Below are 18,144 nucleotides of genomic sequence, written 5' to 3'. Positions count from 1 at the left end.
CCGAAAAACAGATTGAGTGAGGGAGCCCACCACCCACCAAGGACCTTTGGGGCAACAGGGTCTTCAGTGCAGCTGGGCTTCCCCCCTCCATCTGTTTTCAGCAAGGGACCCTTGTCCCTAAGTCTATGAAAGTCAATGGAACAATATCAGGCCTGGCGTGCTATGGTCCATGGGGTCACGAAGAGTCGGACACGACTGAACAAAAAAAAGGGACAAAATTCCCATGCAAAAAAAATGGCTGGAGCAGGGGGCAAGAAAAGTGAGAACCCAGGAAGTGGGGCATGCACAAAACATTTTACCCCCTGCAGCAACTTGTGGTGGTGCCTGGGATACTTTTTCAAAATGTCAAATGTGCCCTTGGGCCCAAAAAGGTTGCCTACTTTCTGGGCTAGAAAGTGTTCCATACATGCTTTTATCACTAGACAGCAGCCATATACTTAAGGTCATTAACAATATCCAAACTTTGTTGTCTGTTAGCTCATTAATGAGATTGAAGAAATGGGTGGGATGGCCAAAGCTGTAACTGAAGGAATACCAAAACTTCGAATTGAAGAGTGTGCTGCTCGAAGACAAGCCAGGATTGATTCTGGTAAGGAAAGTGAAAGTGTACTATTTAAATACTATGTACACTTATTTAGCTCAGCAGGGCTGTGTTCTTGCATACAATTAGACAAGCATCTCACTGAAATAACCATGGGACTTGCAGAGAAATATTTGTGTTCAGAATTTATCCCAAGTTTCTGTAACTTTTATAACCCTAGTTTCAAGGTTGCAGGGGGATTAAAACTATAAAAAGTCCATAGAACTACAGAACTATAGAATTAAAACTATATAGAATATAGTTGAATTTTAGCAACACTTGTTGACAAGCAAAGTCTGAAACAAATTATTTGGGAAATGGAAGCATGGCATGTCAGAGGTAGACACAATATTTAGAGCAATGACCAGGATACTTATTCTGCATGCCCAAGAGGACTTCTTATTTGTGTTTCTCAAACCACTTCACATGCTGCATAATATGCCACCTTTGAAAGTGGGAAGACTTTCAAAATTAGCTTATGATTTGACACATGGTGCTACTAAGCCAAACACTCCCCTGGGTGCACCCAAGCCTTTCAGAACACCTGAACACTTTAGATCCTGACCATTGTCCAAAGGACAATGATTTTGCCTGATTTCATTCATAACGTTTATGGATTGTATTTATTGGGCTTGAATATACAACAGCTATTGAATGTGTTTGAAGTGACTTCCGTTGTTTGTTGTTCTGTAACCACAATTAAAAATCCCATTCTTCTAACTGATCCATTTTATGTTTGTAATATTATTACAGACATATTATTATGTCTGAAATAAAAACTGCAACAGTTCAGATTAGTGGAGCTGTTGATGTCAAACATCAAAATGTTAAGATTAATATGTGCAAAAGCTGTTTGAGAAAAATGTTCAGTTCAAACCTCTTAACTCTTTCAGTTTTTTAGCTATGCAAAATCATAACTGAGTCTTAAAATCAGGCTGGATTATTGTTAAAAACAAGACTCTGAAGTGAGAAAGTGGTAAAATATTTTTGTTCACAAATTGGCTGACTAGCCAAATTATTCAACCATAGCTATTTTATAGGGCTGTCAGTTAAATAAATTTTACTGTAGTAAGTACCACTGTGTTCAGTGGAGCTTACCCCTGCATAAATGTGCATAGCATTGCAGCCTTACTCAGTTCCCTGAGTTTAGTCAATTAACCCATTAAGGGTGCAATCCTAAGTAGATAGGTGGCCGCCTCTGACCTCGGAGGCAACCGCCTATTCAAAGCAAGGCAGGAGAGGCATGGGGGGATTGTTCTCTCCACGCCTCTCCTGCCTTGCTCTTTTTCGCTAGACAGCTGTTCTCAGCTGCCTAGCGGGGACGGGGGAGGCTGGCTGGGAGAGGAAGCTGCCGTACGATACATAGGATGTGTCATACGCACAGCTCCACTTTCCCCGCCCCAGAACACCCCCCAGCCCTGCCCCTTTTCAGTTGCTCTGCACTCACCTTCCGAGCGCGAAGCACGGGGCTTCTCCGCGCTGCCTCCGAGGCAGTGTGGACAAGGGGGGAGGTCAGATTTCTGGGAACCAAACTCAGAGCGTGGGCTCCAAGGTCAGTTCCCGGAATACAGCATATCCTATGGCCCCCTAGACAGTGTCTAGTGGCCATAGGATTGCTCTCTAAATGTGCTGAAAACATTTCTGAGAAAAATTAACATGCTTTATTTTTAAGATACAAATTGTAAAGCACTCCACACATGATAAAATCTTATATAATGATAAAGCAACAAGCATCACCTTTAACTCCCCTGTCAGAGTGGGGATGCCCCAGAGTCTGGGATTCCTTCTTTACTGGAAGGAGGTGACTTGGCCACCCAAATTCAAATTAAACTTTGGGATTTGGAGTGATTCCAAATGTGGGAAATTTGTAGTGCAGCAGAGTTTCCTTTTAGCAGTTCTGCATACACAGTACAACTTCTCTTCAGTATTTCATATTATCATGCAGTGAAAGCCCCACTTAACTGAGCAAGTAGCATTGTCTGTGGAAGTGGTGGGGTAAGGAAAGACCAAAAATCCACATTAAGCCAGTATGGATCTGGGTTCTAGTCCCCACTTGCCCATGAGGCTCACTGGGTGACTTTGGGCCACTCGCTGACTCTCAGCCTAACCTACATGGTTGTTGTGAGGATAAAATGAAGAGGACCATGTAAGCCGCCCTGGGTTCCTTTGCAAGAGGAAAAAATGTTAGATATAATGTAATCATAATAAAGTAATTAAAGACATATTGGTGACTGTTTTGGTGAGAACTCTTCCCTTTCCTCTGAGGGAAAGGGAATGGTATGTTAAAATGGTATGTTAATATGTTAAAATGGGTTGTACTCCAAACGTGCAACCCATTTTAACATATGGCTCTACTCATTATGGGTGTTCCCCAAACTAATATTTGCAGGCAGCATATAGATAAATTGTTCTTTCTATTAACTTACCATTGAAAGGTGATCTCATATATTATTGTCAGTCATCAGGTTCATATTGGTTATCTAAACAGCATATTTGCTGCTAAATAGTAGCCTCCAGTGGCAAATAGTCACATCCAACCTGGCTTTGCTTACTTCCTGCCAGGCTAGCTGCTGGAAAATTGTGAGTATGGTTCAGATCAGGGCCCCATCTACACGAGCCTTTTCCTCTGGGGCAGCTGCGAGTTGAGGTCCCTCGGGACAGACGACACGGTCGCCACTTTGCAGCCATTCTTGGTTTTCTCCCGGAAAATGCGGATTTCCAAGGAGGAGTTTTGCTGCAATGTTTTTCGTTTGCTGTGGTTGCGAGCCATCTGTCCCTTCCCCAAACCAACTTTGCATTTTGCAGTGGGTGTGTTGTAGGCATGTGTAGTGCTTGCGTCACTCTGTGACGTCCCTTCACAGCTGCACAGTTACAGAGGCACAGAGGAGTGTTTTCATTTATTTAATCACACTTTCGCACATTTTTGCAGCTTCGTATCTTTGCAATGGTTGCTTTTGGACTCAGTGCCCAAGGGCCGGGCGGTCTTGGGGTAAGACCAACTTTGCTCTGGCCACGAATTCAGAGCAATGGGTAGGCACGTGCCGCTCATGCTTGTGAGTGTGAACCATCGTGGGAGTCTCAGGCTTGGAAATGACAAACAGATGGTGTGGAAATGAAGGAGCACAGAACACCCACTTTTTACCTAACAAGGGATGGAAAGACACAACAGAACCCCTAAAATACAGAACAGCCACTGAAGTGTCACACCCTCATGCTCATGAGACTGCACAGCTGTGCATTAAAGTATAATGGCAAAAAAAGGGCATGGCAGAGTCTGTTAGGGAAGCCTGCAGTAAATCGCGAGTATATCCCAGCAGAAGCGAATTTGAAGCTGAAATGCTGCCCAGTTGCTATGGAGTGAAGGGTGAAAGTGGTGCCATGTAGATGGGGCCCAGGTCTAAAAAACCAGATTCAGATACTTCCATCAGAGGACAGGTTGGGCTGGTGGTAGTGCCTGACTGATTGGCCTGGCAGCCTGGTCGTGGAATGAGCTCCTGAGAGAAGCTCACCTGGCATCAGTGTCGTGGTCTTTTTGGCGCCAGATGAAGATCTTATTTTCCCAGGCATTTTAATCTTTCAGTTTCTGTTGTTTCGAATTTTTTACTGCATTTTTAATCTTTGTGCTGCTGCTAGGTTTTATTTTAGCTTTGATTTGGATTCTATATTGTAGTTTTAAACTTCTTCGTGGTCTCTGTGCATCACACATATGGCCTCCTTTCTAATTAACCCCCAACAGTGTAATCAGTTCAATTAATCAACAGGAGGAGGAATCCTATGGCCCCTAGACAGCATCTGGGGCACCATAGGATGCTGTGGATTCCCTTCTCTGAGGCCGAAGATAGAGCTGTGGCCTCAGAGGAGGAAATCAAATTGTGGACCCGCCCCCCGCTGCTGCAGAAAGCTCTGCAGTGGCACTTCACCTGAGATCAGAGGACAGAGAGGGAAGGAGGGGGTGTGCTGGGGAACAGAGAGGAGAGGTCAAGGATCCGCCAGATCCAAAGGCCTCTGAAGCCCCAAACCTGGCAGCACAACTCCACTGGATGGGCTCAGAGGCCCATCTAGTGGAAAACACTATAAAGGAGACAGAGAGATGAAAATTGTCTCCATTGCTCCTTCCACCTTGTTGGCAGCAACCTGGCAGAGTACAGGATTCTCAGAAGTCTCCCAAGATCGGAGGCTTCCCTCTAGCAGGCAGCAATCCAGTAGGATTGGGCCTTAATTGTTGCAGCCCTTTTGTTTTACGCATACGTGTCTAACATCACTCATAATACATTGATCTGCATAGGAACATTGCAGATTTTATATGTAAGCTTGTCTAAATCAAAATAATCTAATATTTAGAATTTCAATATAAAATGTGAAAAATATAAAGTTATGCGGGCGGGAGGTTGCTTTGTTTTGGAAAACTGACTTCATCTTGTGGCTTGTTAGAAACAGAATAGCAAACACAAAACTTTTTTAAAGTTAGAGTTTGTAAATATATTCTATACAGGTTCAGAAGTAATTGTTGGAGTAAATAAGTACCAGTTAGAAAAAGAAGAGACTGTTGAAGTTTTGGCAATTGATAATACTTCAGTCCGGAACAAACAGATTGAGAAACTTAAAAAGGTAAGTGTTCATATTGGAGCGATATTAAGAGGTGAAGGAATATTGATTTCTTGTTTTATCACTTTGTCATACCAAACTGAACAAAAATTAAAGATGCTTATCATGCTTAGGACCAAATTACTTAATAATATAGTCTATCTCAAGTCCTACCCTTTGGGATGATAGAGAACAGGTTGTGACCCTCTGCCGTGTGACAACCCTTCCACCTACTATATTTTATTTTTAGGTCATTGTTAAGCTTTCAGCCACGTTTTCCTCCATTTTTTTTTCCTCATTGGGATTGTTTCTGAGTACACCTTTAGTATCTCCTTTTTTAGGAACTCCCATCCCTCTTGTACTCCTCTTCCTGTTAGGTTTTCCTGCCATAGAATCCTACTTAACATTGCTCTGAGCTTTTTTGAATCAGCCTTCCAGAAGTCCAAGGTATATGCTTGACTACACTCGGCATTAGTTTTCCTTAATCAAGAACTTGAGCATTACATTGTCAGTTTTCTCCAAAGTTCCTGCTATTCTCACCTCATCAGCTAACTTCCCTATTGGTCAGAATCAATCAAAGATGGCTGATCCCATCTTTGTTCTACACCTTCTGAAGGAGTAAGGTGTCAGCAAGGCAGGAATTTCCTGGAGAGAACATGCTTGGCAGAGTTTGCCTCCCAATAGGGTAATTGCTACTACTTTGTGCTTCCTTGAAACATCTGCAATTTGCTTTCGGAAAGCATCATCCGCATCTTCTCCTTGGTTGGGTGGTCGATAGTAGACTCCAACCACAGAATTGCTTGTATTCCTTCCTCCATTTATTTTAACCCAGATGCTTTCAGCAAAGCCACCATCTTCATTCTCTTGAGTTTCGTGCAGGCTGGAGCCAGCTACTATTTGGCTCCTTCCTTTTCAGAACTGTCTCACTTGAAGGTGACATGGCAGTCCTTGCTACATGAGCAAACATAGAATGCTCCAACTACAATATATGCTGTGCAGAATAACTGAGCAGCCCATCACCAATACTCCATCCAGTGTGCTGATGGAGAGAGGGGATAGGCATGCTTGTATTTGCCCTTTAAAATGTGATTCAATACAGGATGGCTTACAGTCACATTAAAATGTTCAATACCTGTATCTATATATTCAAACAGGGAGATGCCTTTTTCCCCTGTGTATCCTCTGTCCACTTCACCCTTCAGTCTCTCTTACTCTACCATTCACACCATCTCCTATTCACATAACATTCACATATACACAATCTGAGATAAGCGACATTTCAATACTGCTGTCTACTCCTTTCTCCACTGAAGCCCATCCCATGAACAGCACACAACCCCATCTGTCCCTAGGCCTTGTGTGCTGATTTAAAAAAATAATAAAACTTGTGAGTATTTGAAATGTTCATAAACATTTCATAACGTTTCAGCGGCTGAGCTAATGACTAGGGGTGGAAGGTAGTGTCTCCCTTCATTCAGCTGTAGCCAGATTCCTCCCCTGCCCCCTCACAGCCACCGTGGAAAGAACCGTGGCACCTGCTTTCTGAGGTCACAAAAGCAGCCTTGGAGAACCTCAGAGAGGAGGCCTCTCCAGATCCAGCCGTGCCCCAGGCAGCGAGCCTCCTCTGGATGGGTTCAAAGGCCCATCTATAGGGAAAAAAATGTAAAAAGGAGGACCGGTAGACCATTGAACACTTGGAAGCCTCCTAACTGGGAACACTTCTTATTTATTTACAATATTTATATACCGTTCCACATCAGAAGATTTTGGAGTGGTGAACACCAGGTAAAAGAGTTAAAACATTTTTTAAAAGACAAAACCCAATAAGGTGAAACTTAATAAACCACAGCTGATCACACAGGGAAGGCCTCTCGAAATAACATCTTCAGGAGGCGCCGGAAAGGAACGCAATGTTGGCGCCTGCCTGACATCTAAAGGCAGGGAGTTCCAGAGGAAGGGAGCCACCCTGCTGAAGGCTCTTTTCCTGGTGGACTCTAACCGGGCCATGGGTCAATGTGGAACCACCAGGAACATGCCCTCTGATGACTTCAGTGACCAGGCAGGTTGGTAAAGTAGAAGGTGCTCTCTCAGGTATCCTGGTCCCAAGTTGTTTAGGGCTTTGTACACTAGTACTAATACCTTAAACCTGCCCTGGTAGTGAATTGTGCAGTTCCCTCAGCAAAGGAGTTACATGCTAAAAAGGGGCAGCTCCCGACAACAGCCGAGCTGCTCCACTCTGCACTAGCTCCAGCTTCCAGACCAGCCTCAAGCGCAGCACCACATAGAGTGCGTTGCGGTAATCCAGTCTTGAGGATACTAATGTCTGTACCACTGCGGCCAAGCGGTCCAGGAGAGGCCGTAGTTGGCGAACCAACCAAAGCTGGTAACAGGTACTCCAAGCAGCCGCAGCACTTAGACCTCCAGCGACAGTGATGAATCTAGGAGTACCGCCAGACTACACACCTGATCTTTCAGAGGGAGTGCAACCCCATCCAGAACAGGCAATGAGCCTTTCTCCCGGACCTGGGAACCTCTCACCCACAGGGCTTCCATCTTGCCAGGATTAGCTTCAGCTTATTGGCCCTCATCCAGCCCATTACTGATCTAGGACTTGCACAGCCTCTCCTGATTCAAATGTCACAGGGAGATAGAGCTGCGTGTCATCAGCATACTGATGGCATTTAGCTCCAGATCCCCTAATGACCACTCCCAGCAGCTTCATATAGATGTTAAACAACATTGGGGACAAGATGGTACCCTATAGTACCCTGCGGCACCCCATAGCTCAATTGCTAAGGGGCCGAGAAATAGTCACCCACTGTTACTCTCTGAAATCGGCCCTGTAGATAGGACAGGAACCACTGTAGCACAGTGCCTCCAATACCCATCCCACGGGGTCAATCCAGGAGGATATCATGGTCGATGGTATCAAAAGCCGATGAGAGATGGAGCAGAATTAATAGGGTTGCACTCCCCCTGTCCCTTTCTAGATAAAGGTCATCCATCAGGGCAACCAAGGCTGATTCAGTACTGTAACCAGGAGGAAACCCAGATTGAAATGCGTCTAGATAATAGGTATCCTCCAAGAGTGCCTGCAGTTGCTCTGCCACGACCCTCTCAAGTACCTTCCCTAGAAAAGGGGTATTTGCAACTGGGCGGTAGTTGTCTAACACCGTTGGGTCCAGAGTGGGCATCTTCAGGAGTGGTCACACTACTGCCTCCTTAAGGACAGCAGGGACCACCCCTTCCTGTAGGGAAGCATTTATCACTCCCTGAACCCACCCAATCATACCCCCTCGGCTAGCTTTTATTAGCCAGGAGAGACAGGGATTGAGAGGGCACGTGGTTGGTCGCATTATTGGAAGCATCTTGTCCACATCATCAGGGCAGAACAACTGGAACTGATCCTACAAAATTGGGCAGATGGTGGCATCAGACACCTTGACTGGTACTATTCTAACAACAGCAACAACTTCGCTGCGGAGACAAGTGATTTTGTCCTCAAAGTGCAATGCAAAGAGGTCATAGTGTGTCCTTGATGGGGCCAGGACTCCATTTACTGGGGAAGTTGTTAACAGCCCCCAGACCACCTGGAAGAGCTCTCCTGGACGGCTACTTGAGGATGCAATGTAGGCAGCAAAATAATCCTTGTTTGCTGCCTGCACTGCCACACAGTAGGCACGATTATGTGCTCTAGAGTGTGCTTGGTCGTCTTCACTTCAAGTCTTGCACCATTTGTGTTCTAGCCAACATCCAGCCTGTTTCATTGACCACAGCTCCCCAGTATACCAGGGAGCAGAATGGGCTCCACAGTGCCGGAGATTATACTCAGGTGCAATCAAGTCGATGGCCCTCCGGATCTCACTGTTCCACAGTGAGGGTAGGGCCTCAGCTGAATCACCAGCTCTCTCCACTGGAAAATCCCCAAGAGCATTCAGAAATCCATTGGATTCCATCAGTCTCCTGGAGCGGACCATCCGAATAGGTCCCCCACCCCCACGGGAGGAGAGTAATGCTGTAAGTTCAAATCTCACCAGGAAATGGTCTGACCATGACAATGGGGTTACTTGGAGCCCCCCCCCCCAATCTTCAGACTACCCAACTCACAACTTGGAGCAAAAACCAGATCAAGGGTGTGCCCTGCTTCATGTGGTGGGCTGATGACATACTGAGCCAGCCCCATGGTTGTTATGGAGCCCATGAAGTCCTGAGCTGGAGCTCCAGAGACAGCCTCAGCATGGAAGTTGAATCACTGTCCTGGGTTCCTCCAACACCACACTTGCAACTGCCTCTGCCGGCTCAGTCAGGGAGGCTGCTGGGCAGCCGGGTGGGCTGTACACCAGCAGCATCCCCGATCTGTCTCTATGACCCAACACCAGGTGCAGCTCCTCAAGGTGGAGTGGTTTCCTGATGATAGAGATGGAGGTTCTATGAACCACGGCAACTCCCCCCCCCCAGCCCTCCAGCCTATGTTGGTGCTACACCGAGTACCCAGGTGGGCAGCTGAATCAGGTTGATGCCACCCAGCTCACCCACCCAAGTCTGAGTAATACATGCCAGGTCAGCCCTCTCATCCACAATTAAATCCTGAACGAATGCAGTCTTACTGCAGACTGATCTGGCATTAAATAGCAGCACTGCAAGACAGGAGGGCTTAGTGGAAGAGCTACCAGATACATGAGAGCTAGAGGGCCTTGGGGGGGGGGCGTAGAAGGGGGAACAGTGTATAAACACCTGTGACCCATTCTAGTATGATGTCCCAGCCCCCTCCTCCTGCCGTATCTCCTTCTGCCCCAAGTCACTGGAATAGTGGTGCCCCCTTCATGGGTCCCTGTATTAGAGTTTCCTAGGCACATCCTTACCACAGCAGAAATACCCACACACACTCAACAGCCACCCACCATTCAAATATACATTCAACCATTCAACACATACACTCCACTCATCCAACAATCACTCCCAAACAAACGAACACAATCACAATTTGTAATTTGTGGTTGTAACCGGCTGCTGGTCACAGCTAGGACATTAGGCTTGTTAACCAACCAAAAAAAAGCAGAGAACAAGTGTTTATTTCCTAGCCATTCAGCCTACTTCCATTGGTTCATGCTCATTCTATCTCACCTGGAGCGTGGCAAAGCAGTTCTCTCCCCACCCCACCCCCTGACTCTCACCCAGGGAAAGCTCCACTTCAAACTACCACAGGCTCCCACCCTGGGCAGAGAAGCAGTTCTGGCATATGAAGCCTCTATCCCCTGTCTCTCAACCAAGGCAGGCAACAATAGCATATGAAAACTGCTGTTGTCAGGGGATCCCTGCTGTCACTCAGGAACACCCCACTCACAATACGGGCAATCAATAGTTGAGCAGGATGTAAGCAGACCAAAAAGGAAACAGAAGATAAAAGGCACCTTTGCGGCCAACCAAAGGGGTGCCCCCCCTTTGGGGTTGCCCCCTTCAGGGACACCACTGCCAGGGCGGCCCACTGGTAGTGTCCTTCTATCTCGTAGCAGAGCAGTTTTTAAGTCTCCACGATGCTTGAAGATCTCAAGGCTGAGAGATAGCACTCTGTTCCGATTGGCTGGAGAAACTTCTGCAGGTGTTCTCACTCACTCTGCAGTCAGCATCAGGCTGATACAAGGCAGGTTACTGGGAGATGGGGTGGGGGTGTTGCAGCCAGCCAGCTGTAAATGATGGAACAATCCCCCTGCCCCCGTTCTCTTCTCTCACCAGTCCAGCTATGCGGAGTGCCCAGTCCTGTGCTTCTTTTAATGGGAGTGCATAGGACTGTGCCCTTACATTTGAAGGGAACTCCGAAATGAAGTCTATAATTTTGAAAATACTCAACTTCCATAAAGAAAGTTCTGTTGCTTATCTGAGGTACTATTTTTTGCACATTTTATTTGATTTAAAGTGTTGCCACCTTCCAGGGGCCTTAAGATGGAGCAGGTAACAATCTTGGTGCATATATTGATTGTTAGGATTCAATCTGGATGCACAAACCATGCCAAACTTGTTTTAGTCTATGATTGCAAGCTGAATTGCTTGGTTCCAAATCCCAGCTTTGGGCATATGGCGTGAGTATACCAACTGAGATATCTCGGTATGTCCTTTTTCATCAGTAATAGATATGTCAGGAAAGTTTCATGACTGGGAGCTTCTTAGACCCATGCAAGTGCTTTTGGGCTGGCACCAGGGGGGTTTTATTTTTGAGTTTCAGACCATGTCCCTTTGCATTATGTTCTGAAGTTCCCCTTGAATTTTGGGAGTGATGTGTTGCTCAGTGCCGTGGTTTACTTTCAGACAAAGAGTGCGGAATCCTGCTGAGAGTGTCTGGAGCTCCCTGCATGGTCTTTTATTGTTCTGGCCTCATGACATCTTATTTTCATTCTGCTTATTACTAACTTGTTTTTAGCAGAGTTGGAAAATGAGTGGCAGTGCTCAAAATTCCCTCTTTGTGATAATATGAAGTTAATAAAGAATTTTGGGCTGCATCCTCTTCACATATGGGAATAACTCTACTATACTCCCTGACACTTACTTCTGAGTAAGTATGTGTAGGAATCATGCTGTTCAATTTGCTTTTTAGGGTTGGGTTGTTGTTTTTTACAATATTTAGTTATTTGTTATTTTACAATATTTGTATGACAGTCATGTCATGGTCAGTAAAGAATTGCAATGGTGCTGAGGAGATGTAATGATATAGGTCTTATTGAATCTGGTAAATAAATAGGGATTATGTGGTCCCTCTTCAAACAGGTTGGGGCTCTCTTTATTCCTGCTTCATTACAAAGGAGACCTCATGAACTGAGGAGCCCTCTAGAGAGTTGTCTTCTAAAGAATTCCTCATTGTTGCATAGTTACCATTTTATTTTGTGCTTCTCCTTAAAGGTGAAAGCTTGCAGAGATGAAGTAGCAGCCCAGTGTTGTCTCACAGCCCTAACAGAATGTGCTGCCACAGGCCAAGGCAACTTGCTGGCCCTAGCAGTGGAAGCAGCGCGTGCAAGGTGTGTGGAAAGCATGGTGCATTTATCAAAGGCCTAGGTATCCATTTTAGAATCTGCACTAGATCTCTGAGGTCCCACTTCATTGGTTCATCGGTAATTCATGAAAGAGAGTGGCTGGAATTATGGGTTTGGCTGTGGTAAAGCCTAGCTTCAATCCTGATTCAGCTATGAACTTCACTGCACTGTCTTTCAGCCTCCATGGCCCCACAGGGGATTATGAAGTTAAATCACTGCTCTGAAATCCTTGGAGGACCAGAATACAAAGGCAACACATTTATATATAAAATAAATCTTGAATTAGGACAAAGGGGCACAGAAGTAGCCTTAGCATAAATGCCCGGTAAGGTAGGACCTGTTGCCCCTTCATATGCTCTACTTCCTCAGACTCCTCTTGTGGGCCTGTGGGCCACTGAAGTGAAGCACATCCTCTGAGGCAGTCCAGCTGGACTGGTTTCCAGGCAACAGCAAGACCTAGTTCATGTAGAGATAGGATCTTATGTTACCTTTTCCACTTTTAGAAAAATACATTGGTGCTCAACAGGTAGTCAGTTCCCTCTGCCTTTGTTGGTCATTAAAAGGAGGAGGAAATCTTTTTCTTTTCTCTTCAGGAAAAAACAAAGATGCCAGACTTTGTGTCCTTGGCCTTTTTTGATGGTGACCTCTTGATGGTGCCCTCTATTAAGTGCTAGTAGCAAGATACGTGGAGATACGTTTTCAGAGACAGCCCTTCAGCTTTGAAAATTCCTTTGCGCCAAAGCCCAGCACAGCCTAGGCCTGAGCGCCAAAGCACACAGCCATATTAAACAATGGCACGCAGGCTGGTTTCATATGTTACACCAGTGGTGTGTTGGTGGGGGCAGCATATATAATTGGCTTGCCATGTGAACCTTCCCAATCAAATTGTAAGACTCCATGCCTGTGTCATACTAGTGTTTAGCTAGTTGCTATAGAAATGTTGACTGCTGCTATGGAGACTCGCCATGTGATTAGGCAGGTGCATAGGAGACATGATTACATCTTTTGCAGAATCTGTATTGGGGCTTTCACCATCAGAAGAATTTTGAGTGGCAGCCATACCAAAGCTGTAGTATGATGAAACAAGCTACAATCCATCAAAATCACACAATGTGCAAGAGACAGTAGGACAAAAACATTGCAATCATGCCAGCTCAAAACCTTTTTGTGTGCCAAGGCATTTTACTTTCGATTGGTTTATATTATTTATCTGTTCTCTTGTATTTTCTGCCTTCGCTGCTTGATTATGATTAAGTGTTTGAGTGTTTTTACTGTATTTTATTCAGACTCTTGTACACTGCCCTGGTGTCTGCATGGATGAAAAGCAGTTTAAAAATCGGCATTTAAGCTATCTGAAAGAATGTATAAACTTAGTGACAATGCCTACTGGAACAGTGGTCAGCAGAAGAGAAACTGAATGCCTCCATGTAAATATTTGGGCTGCACCATTAATCAAATCAAATCCCCTGACCTCCAAGCCAATCCGTTTGGGGCTACTGTCTCTCTTTCTCAATGGTACCTCTAGCCTGTTCTTGCAGGGTCACCTTTTCCAACTGCTGGATCCTGGTGTCTGACCTAGCATGCTGCCCTGCTGCTCCCAGTTGAACTGTTTATCAGCTGTATGTTAGGGATGCATGATGGATGGTAGTGCAAGGGCAGATCTAGGGCCTAGCAGCTCTTCATGCGAGGGCAGTACAGTGGCACTCATAGAGATGGAGACCCCTTCCTCTTTGGTATGCTACTGAAGAAAAATCCTAGTGTCTTATGCAGGCTTATCTGAAAGTAAGAACCACTATGACCAAGGTCCTAGTGCAGAGAACAGCTGCTAGGTCCTAGCCTGCTGTAACAATAGACAGTAGAATCTTTACCTGGCCTAACAGCAGAACAGTGTATGTATTTGTTGTACAGAGCTATGTAGAGAGAAGTATCAGTGTAGCAACAATAGTGGACCTTGCTGTGCTGGAACTGGGGTCAGGTTTTGCTATAATGAGCAGGGAAGCTCTTTAGTGATGGTGAGGAAATTGATAGAATGCTCTTTACTGAGAGAGGAGAACTTGATGGAATCTCCTTGTAAAGAGGCACTATAACTCTGGGCTTGGATCCTAACTTAACTTTCATAAATGAAACGGGTCATGGAATTGGGCTTTTCCGCTTCCCTCTGTAGTCCATTGCATCCCGCAAAGAATCCACCTCTGGGGGACCCTTGTAAATACTGTGGGATATGGTGTGGATAGGGGGCTGAAGATGGAGTGGGGAGATGGCTGAAATCTCTTTCTCACACGCATACACGCGCGCGCGCGCGCGCACACCAACAGAGGAGCAACTTTGGATCCAATCTCTGGGTTATTGTTTAGTCGCTACAAATAGCCCACTGCAGGAATGAAGGAAGAAGGAAACATGTTGGTGCCACTAAATAGATTCCCTTCACTCTCCTGCAAGAATTGTGTTCTTTCATTTTTATTTTGATTTTAAATTCTAGCCCTAGAACTAACTAGTCTGGCATTTAAAAAAAGTAAATTTTCATTAAAAAAAAATTTTGAATTATGTTACAGCTCTAGTAAAATCATAAGCCAAAAGGCCATAAAAGGATATTCAGTCTTTTTTCCCCCTGGATTACATTTAACACAGTGATATATTCAAAGGATTACATATCATTGGTAGTAGTCGAAGGATGTACTTGCATTGGATTACTTCAGAAATATGATCTGCACTTTTCCCTGACAGTTGCATCTAAGCAGAATAGGATTGCTAGAGACTTCAGGAATTTCATTTGCTTTTTACCACCATTTTGTCTTTTAGTAATGTCTTCAGAAAATTTCCCCTTGGAGCGTTTAGAGTTGCATTACTGAACACAAATAGGATGTTCTTAACTCCAATAGTGTGGAATTGGAGAAAGAGGAAATACTGGGTTAAATCCACCATCACACTTGCAGACTTCCACTTGTGCGACAGGACTTATCCTTGCTCTCCTCACCCCTATGGCTCCCCGCACTCCTCCCTTGTCTGCTCTGGAGGATCCTCCAACCTCCAGAAGGGAGCGCAGGGGCTACAGGAAGGAGGAGAAATCTGTACTGCTGGCGGACAGCCAGTGTTGGTTGGCTCCAACCCTATATTTGCTATGCTTTTATTATAGTGACAGAAAACAGTTACATAGTTGTCATTGAAATCTGTGCTGTATTTTGACTGGCTATACCCATCTCAGTACAAGCAAATCAAATATTTCGACTGTAAACTTTCTTCAGATGTACAGTTGGTGAAATAACAGATGCAATGAAAAAGGAGTTTGGTGAGCATAAAGCCAGTGATCGCATGGTGAGTGGAGCATACCGTCAAGAGTTTGGAGAGAGTGATGAAATTTCTCAAGCTCTCAATAGGTAAGAGATGCTGTTAAATCTATTATATGATGTTGATTCAGATTCTATCTTGTATATGTCCTCTCCATTTGTAGTCCACTAAATAAGCCAACCATTTAAAAAAAACATGTAATTCTTCCAAACTGTATAAAGTCAGAGAATTATCTTAAAGTTATATCTTTGTACATTTCTAAAGGCTTTTTATTTTGTTTAGGTATGTAGGTTTCTAGCTTAATTTGTTGTCAGTTGTATTAGACATGCACGTTCATTGTATCCACACTGCATATTTGTTGAATTTATTAATGCATATTGGAAGGATTTGAATATTTAGCAATATAAACTCTTAGAAGCCATTTATTTTGAATGATAAAATGATCTTGAAGTTAATATTTCATCTAATAGTTTAGGATTCAGTGAAATTATGTATGTTAGTTGTGTACTCCTTTTATCCTTTAGTCCCTAGTTTGTTTTGATTCACTCTCAGTTAAGCATTAAAATGAAGCTGAATGTGTGTGTGCAACAGAGAGGCTATACATTGTTGTGTGTGTGTGTGTGTACAAATTCCAATACTAAAGTATCATACTGTTTACAGAATGTAAAGTTGTATAGATATTTGTTCATTTAGAGCGCAATCCGATGGCTGCTAGTCAGTGGCTAGACGGCCATAGGATAGGTCACTTCCCAGAGAATCAATCCCCTCCCACACCACCTCATAGGCAGCGTGGATTGGCCCCGCATTCAGAAGAGCAGCACGGAGCGGTGAAAACAGGGCGTTCCCAGGGGCGGGTCAGGACGGGGAGGTCAGAAGTGCCTATGTGTTGTCCAGCTGCTGCTTCCCACGTTCCGAGTTCCCGCAGCTAGACAGCCGAAATCAGATGGCTAGCCGCAAAAGCAGGGCAGAGGGAGTGAGGAGGAGATCCGCTCCTCACCACTCCTCCTGCCCTGCACTGGATAGGCGGTCGCCCCTGGGCTCGGAGGCAGCCGTCGATCCAGATAGGATTGCTTCCTTAATTTCTATACCGCCCAATAGCCAAAGCTGTCTGGGTGGTTCACAATGGTTAAAACCATTTAAAAACCCATATATTTTAATATTAGGGCATTTCTACACCAGCCTAAAAGCCTTCATTTAAAACGGGGCTTTCTGCTTCCATTTTAAATGCAGGACCACAACTGACTCCCTTTACATGCACTCCCTTTCCCCCCTCCCCTTCCCCCCTCCTTCTCCCTGTATCTGAGTCTTCCATTTTCTTCCATTGATCTCGCTCCTCTTCTTCCCGCTTTAACGCTTTTGACGGAGGAAACTGAAGCGGAACACAACGGGGTAATTTGATAGCTCATTATCTGCAATCTATTTAAAAATGGAACAAAGGGCATTTAGTGCAGGAGGGTCACTGCATCATCTTCCATGAAGGAGCAATCTCAATCGCAGTCTAAAAGCTAAAAGCAGTCTTAAATATCCTTCACTTCAATAAAGTGAAGGATATTTAATATTTAAATGTTCTACATTTCACAATGGAATACTTTTTAAATTGTAGTCATAGCTAGTAACTTTTATGGAGATACTCCAAGTGTCTTGTACTTATAATATTTCTAAACATTTTTGAAACTCAGAGTTAACAAGTTTATGGAATGTGAAGGTCGTAGACCACGTCTTCTTGTTGCTAAAATGGGCCAGGATGGCCATGATAGAGGAGCTAAAGTGATTGCTACAGGATTTGCTGACCTTGGATTTGATGTGGATATTGGCCCACTGTTCCAGGTAATGTCATATAGCTTAATTTAAATATTTAAGTTTAAATATTCTCCACTTGTAAATGGTGATTCAACAAAGTTTCATTACTTAAACACATGCTTTTCATAAGCTAATTTTAAAGAGGAATACTATTTAATTTTTTTTACTAATACTTAAGATAATCTCATACTTGAATAAAGGATAGCTATTTCCCAGTGAAATGTTATGCTTGATTCCTTATGTTGTGGTTGCACTTCATTCTATATGCTTATTTTATGCATTCATAATTGTGCTACTTGAATGCTGAATTAATAGGTACAACATCCTCAGTTTTCCTTTTTTTAAAAAATGCAACATTGGACCCCATATATGGATTTTGTTTGCATTTTTATCCCACTTTTCCTCCAAGAGCTCAGGGAGAGCTGTGTGTGACATTTGAATCCAGGGTTATAATTTATTGCACTCAAACCAGCCAGGATTTGTAACACAACAAGAACCCTTATTTAAATATGGTTTATAATCCTGGCTCTTTGGACACAGTAAACCTAATCCTGTGTCACATGAAGCTCTCCCTTTCTTGCTTTATTTACACACTTGTGCAAGTGAGGGGCAAAGCAGGAGCAAACCGGCTGCACGGAGCAGTATGGTGCTCACTTACATTCTGGTTTATTAATTCATAATTCACGACTGAAAGTAACGTATGAATACAATTACTGACTCAAAATTAAAGCATGTCAGCTACAGCACCTAGTAAACTCTCAGAAGCCAGAGAGGGAATAAAAAAATCTTCCATCGATCATATTAAAGACTGTGGGTAAAATCCAATGTAAGTCCTATTTAGAGTAGACCCATTAAAATGAATGGCACATCAAT

At 44.2% G+C, this 18,144-nt stretch overlaps 1 protein-coding gene across 7 annotated transcripts in view; it reads left to right on the top strand.

Annotated features, from left to right (window-relative positions):
- Nucleotides 1-18,144, top strand: part of MMUT (methylmalonyl-CoA mutase) — a 32,407-nt gene that overhangs the window by 12,251 nt on the left and 2,012 nt on the right. For all 7 annotated transcript variants that reach the window (XM_084822325.1, XM_084822318.1, XM_084822339.1 and 4 more), the window contains exons 7-11: nucleotides 478-589; nucleotides 5,073-5,188; nucleotides 12,056-12,171; nucleotides 15,429-15,560; nucleotides 17,151-17,298. In XM_084822325.1, coding sequence (XP_084678451.1) covers nucleotides 478-589; nucleotides 5,073-5,188; nucleotides 12,056-12,171; nucleotides 15,429-15,560; nucleotides 17,151-17,298 — 624 coding nt within the window. The remainder of the gene's footprint in view (nucleotides 1-477; nucleotides 590-5,072; nucleotides 5,189-12,055; nucleotides 12,172-15,428; nucleotides 15,561-17,150; nucleotides 17,299-18,144) is intronic.

Source organism: Heloderma suspectum, chromosome 1 (assembly GCF_057233095.1).
Source record: "Heloderma suspectum isolate Gila_16-S chromosome 1, 16-S_ref, whole genome shotgun sequence".
NCBI classification, from domain to species: Eukaryota; Metazoa; Chordata; class Lepidosauria; order Squamata; family Helodermatidae; genus Heloderma; species Heloderma suspectum.
Note: the sequence above shows the minus strand (reverse complement) of the source record. Positions and strands in the feature narration are given on the sequence as shown.